This window comes from Brassica rapa, chromosome A09 (assembly GCF_000309985.2).
Source record: "Brassica rapa cultivar Chiifu-401-42 chromosome A09, CAAS_Brap_v3.01, whole genome shotgun sequence".
Taxonomy (NCBI): Eukaryota; Viridiplantae; Streptophyta; class Magnoliopsida; order Brassicales; family Brassicaceae; genus Brassica; species Brassica rapa.
The window spans coordinates 3,882,304-3,890,705 of NC_024803.2; the positions used below are offsets into that span (position 1 = coordinate 3,882,304).

At 29.8% G+C, this 8,402-nt stretch overlaps 2 protein-coding genes across 2 annotated transcripts; both read left to right on the top strand.

Moving 5' to 3' along the window:
- Positions 1-1,611: 1,611 nt before the first annotated feature.
- On the top strand, positions 1,612-4,871 carry LOC103837354 (transcription factor MYB34). Its single transcript, XM_009113714.2, has 3 exons — positions 1,612-3,666; positions 3,766-3,895; positions 4,037-4,871. The coding sequence occupies exons 1-3, from the start codon at positions 3,534-3,536 to the stop codon at positions 4,680-4,682; spliced, it is 909 nt and encodes a 302-aa protein (XP_009111962.2). The 5' UTR covers positions 1,612-3,533; the 3' UTR covers positions 4,683-4,871.
- Positions 4,872-7,113: 2,242 nt separating this feature from the next.
- On the top strand, positions 7,114-7,641 carry LOC108869621 (uncharacterized mitochondrial protein AtMg00810-like). Its single transcript, XM_018654298.1, has one exon. The coding sequence runs from the start codon at positions 7,114-7,116 to the stop codon at positions 7,639-7,641; it is 528 nt and encodes a 175-aa protein (XP_018509814.1).
- The last annotated feature ends 761 nt before the right edge of the window (positions 7,642-8,402 follow it).

The following is an 8,402-nucleotide window of genomic DNA, read 5'->3' on the forward strand; positions in this document are numbered from 1 at the left end:
AATGGCTTCTGTTTTTTTGTTTGGTCACAAGGGGCTGAGCTGTAATTTCACTAGGCTTTTAGGTTAGTTTTGCATTTGATTCAAGTTTGGGTATAGGTTTGTGATTAAAATCAAGTTGTGGGTTAGTTTTGGCAAAAACCCCAACTATATTTTGTATGATATGGTTAGATTTTTTTTTAATCAAAACCAGTTAATAGACATATGGAACATAATATATGTAGTAATTATCCCTATTATTAAAAGAGAAGTACAAATATAAATTACTCCTTAGTTTTCAAAGTTATTTACATTTGAATGCCACTGAAGTATTAAATTTACATACCTTTTAGTATTTTTATCTTTTATAGTTTAATTAATGCATTTTCCTAAAATAAAGTATAATAAATTATGTTTATTTATTTAAAAATATTTTCTATAATCTGGGTAAACAATAAATTATACTTAATCAATGTCAAAAATGTAACAAGATTTTATTATTACGGGATGGTTATTTTTTATTTTGGTATATTAACTACGTCTAAAAAACATAAAAGTGCTAGAAAAATACATAATATAAACCACAAAATTTTAAATGATATATTGAATTATTTAATCGTATAAATCAAATATAAAAATAGATAACCATTTTATTTTACATTAAAATTTTGATCCATAAAAAATACATTTGCACGAACACACGAGTTATATTTTAAAAATAGGGTTGTAACAGTTGACTGATCAAAAAATAAAATAAAATTATTCATTATAAATTCTAAAATAATCGTGTTTAGAAATATATTAAATAATTATTTAATATATAGATATAGATATTTTAAAAACATATATTACCATTTATATAAGATAAATATTTTTTTTTGCAAACCGAAAATGAATATCTGCGCGGATGCGCGGATCAAACTCTAGTACTGATTTAATATACAAAAATTTAAAGAGTAGATACATGTCATAGATCAAATATATTTATTATACAACCCAAATAACTCTAAATATGTGGATGAAGTTGTAATCTTTTCAAGCTTATCTTCGAGAACAATGTGAGTTGATCAATTTTAGATTATTTTGCTGTGAATTGGGTCTATTCATCTTAATGCATCGGGATAAAAAGCAAGCCAACTCAAACCACATGAATCTTCACGGTAGTCTTTTTATTTGTATAATATTTCCCTTATAGTTTACATATGTGCATTATAATCTCTAACTATGTAATAACTTGAGCCATGTGCGGAACACAATATTTTATGAATATTTTAAATAAAATTTTTAAGGATGAAAACAAAATTTAAGTAATAATAAAACATATGCAAAATATGTTTTAATAAATTGATCAAATGGAAATTGTAAAATATTTAGTTTTTTATCAATTCAAGTATAATACATATTTCTTAAATTTTGAAATTAAATTACTTTTATATTTTAATATGGTATATAGTTTAATTTAAACAATTTTAGAATAGATATATATATTAAATATATATATATATATATATATCAAATGAAATTTTATAATAATAGGATTTTATTTGTATCTTATTATAACAAAAATTTAAACCATTGACCAAAAACAATTTCAATGTAAAACTATAATTTTTTAATTTATATTCATTTTTAAAATTTTAAGAATACATTATATACAAAATTCTAATTTTAGTTATTTAATAGTTTAATTTATTATCATAATATAAATTAAAAAAAAAAGAAGAGGATACACAAATTGTTATTAAATATTTATTATTAAAAATCATTAATAGTCATATATACTTTAGTCATATTAGTAAATTTTATAGTTGCTTTTGTTAACGAAAGAAAGAATAATATTTTCTAGATTACTAATTAATTTTATGATTAGATTAATAAAAAATATAATATATATTTAGATGGACCAACCTAATTTTTTTAAAAAAATTTAAAAATCATTATAGTAATGACACATGACAACACGCAAATGTTGTAATGCTTCTCTTTTAATATATAAGAGATAACTCAGATTCAAATATACTCTATTTTATATTTGAAATATTAATTCACAAAAGAAAATTTTCTATAAGTGCTTTTAAAAAAACAAACTGTAGGTCCGTTTGAAGTAAATATTCTCACACTTAAAACTTGGGTTTTAAAATCATAACTTCTTATTTTTTTGAAAAATGCTTATATATCATTATCAAATTCAGTTTCAGAAAAAATTGTGAATAACAAGGTTTTAAGTAATATATGATATTTACATTTTATTTATATATAATTTGAAAAAAAAATCTTGAAAGGATAATGAGTCATGTATTGCTATTAAAATCCTTTTAACCAAATCATCTAAATTTAAGTCATGTACAATTAATAAGACATATGTATAATTTAGCATGTTTATAGTTTACTGATAAATAAAATGACTTATTAATTGCGCAAATTATTATATATAAATAATATAATTAATATAATATTTTGTAAAAGAGAAATAATATTCTCGCTCCATTTTTTAATATAAGTTGTTTTACATTTATGCACATAAATTAAGAAAATCATTAATTTCTTATATTTTCTAAACAAAAACATCATTAATTATTTATCTAACCACAATTCAACCAATAGAAAAATATAAGATATATTATTATTGGTCAGACAATATTAAGTATTAATAAATTTTACATAGAAAACCGGAAACGACATATCAGTTGGAACAAAAAAGTTTCTATAAAACGACTTATATTAAAAACGGAGGGAGTAATAAAAGTTATAATAGTTTGCATGAATGAATTGCATAGAATTATTGCACACCTTTATTAATTTATATTTATCTTTTTGAACATTGTTGCACACCTTTATTGACCATTATATCTCCAAGAAATCAATCAAATTTTTACCCAAATCTCAATGATCCTTTTCTCTGAAGAAACAAAATAATACGGACAGGAGAATCAGAACAGTATCATCGGTATGCAACTCTGTGTGACTAGTGACTACGATGTCTGACAGATGCTCGACCCATCCAATTTTATAAACATTGCACTACACTCCAATGACTCAGTGGACTCTGTAAAGAAAAGAAAATAAAATAAACGTGTAATTTCAAGAGTCTAATTTCAACCATTCCTCTTGAAATATAATTTTTTTATTTCCTTTTACGTCAACTAAGTCTTAATCATATGCTGTACGTCTCTTTAGCTCTCTCTCTCTCTCTCTCTCTCTCTCTCTCTCTCTCTCTTTTAGTTATACTATATAAGAGCATCTCTACATACTATAATCTGTGCGAGAGTGAGTAAAAGTAATACGGTTCTTGTTTTAGAAATCCGATATATAATGATAACAGATTCACGTGTTCCTCGTCAAAAAAGTGTCTCAGTGAGTACAATTTTCAGGTGTCTTTTGGTTTTGATCAGACGATCTATTAAATTCTCCTAGTCAACCTCTTCAATCTCCTTTCTTCTTAATTTTACTAAAGAAAACATTGTATTAAAGAGTACTTCTTCCTTTGATAGGATCTCTAGCTGGGGTTTCACTTAGTTTTCATACTAATAATAAATAAATAAAATCAAGAATCAGAGATGGTGAGAACACCATGTTGCAAAGAAGAAGGAATAAAGAAAGGAGCCTGGACTCCTGAAGAAGATCGAAAGCTTATTGCTTATATTCAACGACATGGTGAAGGTGGATGGCGGACTCTCCCGGAAAAAGCTGGTAATTAGTAGAAAAATTATATATAATTAATTATCATATGTTTGTCTCTTAATTACATATGTACATATATGTTACAATGTGGGTACAAAATGTATACAGGATTGAAGAGATGCGGAAAGAGTTGTAGACTTAGATGGGCTAATTATCTAAGACCCGATATCAAAAGAGGAGAGTTTACTCTTGAAGAAGACGACACTATTATCAAACTTCATGCTCTTAAGGGTAACAAGTAAGAATATTTTTTTTGTTTATTACTTTATATGTACTAGTTAATTAATTAGTAATTTAGAACTATATATTATACTAATATATAAGTATTTAATCCATTTATGGAGTATAATATTTCTTATGGTGTTGAATATAATTGAAGGTGGGCCGCAATCGCAACTTATTTGGCTGGACGAACTGATAACGAGATTAAAAATTATTGGAACACAAATCTTAAAAAGCGTTTAAAGCAAAAAGGTATCGATCCAACCACTCACAAACCGATCAAGTCAACCGATCAAACCGGTATCGAACCAAAAAACCTTAAACTCAGTTCTTCCGGTTCAGCACGGGTTCTTAACCGCGTCGCAAGCAAATATGCGGTCGACTTAAACCGGGATCTTGTAACCGGAATCATCATAGGAAACTCCACAATCGTCGCCGACGTTTCACAAAACTCCGTCGACGTTGAGAATTCGACCACGACATTGCTCAACAAAACGGCAGGTCTGATGACCAATACGTCGACTTCTTCCGGTTTCTCCGACAACTGTTCTTTGTCTGATGATATCACCGAGTTCTTTAGCAACGAAGAGATCTCTGATATGTATACGAATGTGGATCATGTTGGTCTTATGGAGGAGTTAAAGGGTATGTTAAGCTACGAAAATGCCGTCCCCGGAGAGATTAAGGGTTCGCCGGAGGCTAATATAGCTGATGAAATGGAGTTTCTTGATTCTTGGAATGACGATCTGGACTTGGAGAAATTTGTGAGTTCGTTGGATTCCAGCATTGGTGTCTTTGTTTGATGAGTCAAGAGCAAAATCAATTACACGTTGGTTTTCTCTTTGATCAGTGTGAACTGTGATGGACTGTTGTATCGCCAAGTGGCGCTGTAGTAACAAGTTAATAATGAAATAATTATTTCTCGTAATTAATCTAAACTCGTTTACAATTCTTATTATCTTTGAGAAAATAAAAATAAAATTTTGAAATAATGTACATGACTTTTTATTGTTTATGACATGAGCTTAGACACGAAAAATTATCAGATCCCTTGGGGCATTTTTAACCCATAATACTATTTTGGTGTAAAAACTACACTATTTTAAAATAATTTTAGCACCAAAATATTTTTCCTTCTCCAACCATCGCACCAAAATTTACACCAAACTGTATTTTTATTTAATATTAAAATTAATATTACTTAGTATATATAATAATAAACAAAACTTGTTATGAAAATTTATTGAACAAAAATATATCATACATAATTATTTTTTTTAAATAAATATTTACAATTTTAACCTATAATAATATGAAAATAATAAATTAAAATAAATTATTTCAGTATATGTAATTATTGATTTTATATATTGATTTTATTATTTTATAATATTTATTTTGTTACTAATAATTATTAAACTAATATTTTATTAATAAAAGTAAATGAATAGTGTTTAAGATTATAAATATTAGTGCATGAACAATGTTTGGTGTTGTGAACAGTAACACACCAAATATAGTGTGATAGTGTAGCTTTACACTAAAATGATATGACTTTTGTAGTTGAGTTGGAGATGTTTCTTCACTAAAACAGTATTATACAGTTGAGTTGCAAATGATCTTACAAAATGTTTCTCTGTTTATCTTAAATTTTTAAAAGTACTTTTACAAATTTCATCTAATGTTATTTATAATTAACTTAATAGAAAATATATTTTGGTCGCATAGGGTTGACAATGCCCGCACGAGGATGGGATATTCGAACCCTGGAACATTTAATAAGAAATTTGTTTGTTTCAGATAAGCCAATATATTTAGTTGATATGAAATTAAGTATCTTTCAATAAATCATTATTAGAAAAACAACTTTCTCAAACTAACTAATTAACTAACTAATTAAGTACCCATATAATATACTGTAAATTAAAAGGTGCCTTACGAATTCAATAATAATTTTAAATACTTGTTATAAATAAGTTCCAGCTGGTTAGCTTAATTTTTTTTTTTGATAAATTCTATTGTTAATTCGATTGGTCTCAAGAGGAATGCGCTCAATGCTACAGAGTGGACTCACTATCATATTGTCTGATTCGAGTTTGGAATACATTCCAACTAATGTTAGAAGGTGAACCGATCATCTATTACGATCTACTATTAAACCACTTGAACCGAAACTCAAACTGACCAAATAATGATAATTTAGTTATCAGAGAGAATCGAACCTAGAACTTATGTAGATACACATCAGATCTTGAAAAAATTGTAATTAGAGTACCACCACTTGGTTTGGTTTGGTTTGGTTTGGTTTGGTCAGATTAAAGTTACACGTAACTTTTCTCAAACAGTACCATATCTTATAGAATCTACGTGTAGGCCAATTTTTTATATGAACAGCTTAAGTTATAATATTATATATTAATCTAAATGATTCTCGAATGCTGTGTTATGCAGATGCTCGTATGAATGAGTGTATAGTGCCGTAGTAAATTATGTATATGTAAAATAATCTACAAAGATCACACATTCACGTGAATCTGCACCAAAAAGCAGTGGGAGTAGACGACCACGTTGTCTTTGTCATGTACGAATATTATATATACGGAAAAGGGGATTCACGTTTCCAGGAATATAGCAGTGTAGCAAAAGAATAATAATAAAATTGCAGCATTTCGTTATTGATCTGAATAAGACAGATAACATTACAGAACATTTGTGTGTTTCAATGTATTTATACTACCAATAATTAATTAACTTTAAGAACTTAATGCTACTAGTGTGCCATGACAGATATCTCGATCTTGGAATTATGTATATCAATCAGTGATCTATGAATAATAATTTGAAGTGTTACATTTTTCACAGACGTGAATTCACATTTTACGATTCATCAACAGAATTAGAAGATAATAAAGGATCTAAGGACTCAGAGACTCCAGTTCTAAGAGAGGGTTAGGTTTTGAAGATGAGGCACGTCCAGACTACGTATGGAGACTAAAAAAAGCTATCTATGGTTTAAAACAAGCCCCTCGCGCCTGGTTTGATAAATTCAGTAACTTTCTTCTTAACTTTGGGTTCCAGTGTAGCTTCTCAGATCCTTCTTTCTTTGTGTATCATCATGGGACATATGTCATATATCTTCTCTTGTATGTCGACGATATGTTGTTAACAGGAAACAATGATACATTGATCAGTAAGCTACTACTGAGCCTCAATACAGTGTTTCACATGAAGGATATGGGTGATGTCCACTACTTTCTTGGCATTCAAGTTCACCACACTAATGAAGGGTTGTTCTTAAACCAATCAAAGTATGCTAAGGATCTGTTATTGGCTGCGGGAATGCAGGATTGTGCCCCTATACCTACTCCGCCACCTATTAAACTACATCCGCTGCAAGGAGAAGATGAGTTGTTTCCCGAGCCTAGCTACTTCCGCAGTCTGGCCGGTAAGCTTCAATATCTCACTTTGACTCGTCCAGATTTACAGTTTTCAGTGAACTATATATGCCCGAAGATGCACATGCCGAGTGTCTCAGACTTTCAGCTCCTGAAACGAATTTTGCGATATGTTAAAGGCACAGTTGAGACGGGCATTAACATCAACAAGGCTGCACATTCAACTCTGGTCTGCTATAGTGACAGTGATTGGGCTGGATGTCAAAGCACTCGAAGATCTACTGGTGGTTTCTGCACATTCCTTGGTTCAAATATCATATCTTGGTCGGCCAAAAGACATGAAACTCTCTCAAAGTCCTCCACTTAAGCAGAGTATAGGACCATGTCTTTGGCGGCTTCTGAGGTAGCTTGGCTACAGAATTTGTTAGGCGTTTTGGGACTACAACAGACAGTAACACCACTGATGCTCTGTGACAACTTATCTGCAGTCTGTCTCAGTGCAAATCCAAGATTTCATAAGCGTACGAAACACTTTGAGGTGGACTATCATTATGTTCGGGAAAGAGTGGCTTTGAAGAAGTTGGAAGTTAAGCACATCTCTGCATCACTTCAGTTAGCAGATATCTTCACGAAGTCACTTCCTCAAGAACCGTTCTTCAAGCTCAGGTCCAAACTTGGTGTGTCAGTTCCTCTCACACTAAGTTTGAGGGGGTGTAAAGGACCTAAGGACTCAGAGACTCCAGTTCTAAGAGAGTCTTCAGTTCATCTTAATGGGCCATCGGATCAGAAGGAGAATAAGCCCATTTCAGATGACTGTATAACGGTAATGAAGACCAAATATCAGAGTCTTCAAGCACGCTCAAAGTGTGGTCAGAGTACGGCAATACCAGCTCATGGTTTCAAGACATCGAACAGATTTGATGCTCTCAACCCTTGTGCAAATGTGTGCTGACGTTTGCAAGAAGATAAGATCAAGTTTTGTGTATATAACGACAATAACGTTGTAACATTTTTCTTAAGTTGAATAAACACTAAAAGTTAAAAGGTTTTCTTCTTCTTCAATCCTTTCTCCTTCTGATCTTTAGATAATACATTAAATATATGAGAAAACTTAAGTGATATATAAAG

Coding starts and splice junctions, on each gene's coding strand:
- LOC108869621 (XM_018654298.1), top strand. CDS start 7,114: ATGGGTGATGTCCACTACTTTCTTGGCATTCAAGTTCACCACACTAAT.
- LOC103837354 (XM_009113714.2), top strand. CDS start 3,534: ATGGTGAGAACACCATGTTGCAAAGAAGAAGGAATAAAGAAAGGAGCC. Junction 3,667..3,765: donor GACTCTCCCGGAAAAAGCTG/GTAATTAGTAGA, acceptor AAATGTATACAG/GATTGAAGAGATGCGGAAAG. Junction 3,896..4,036: donor CATGCTCTTAAGGGTAACAA/GTAAGAATATTT, acceptor ATATAATTGAAG/GTGGGCCGCAATCGCAACTT.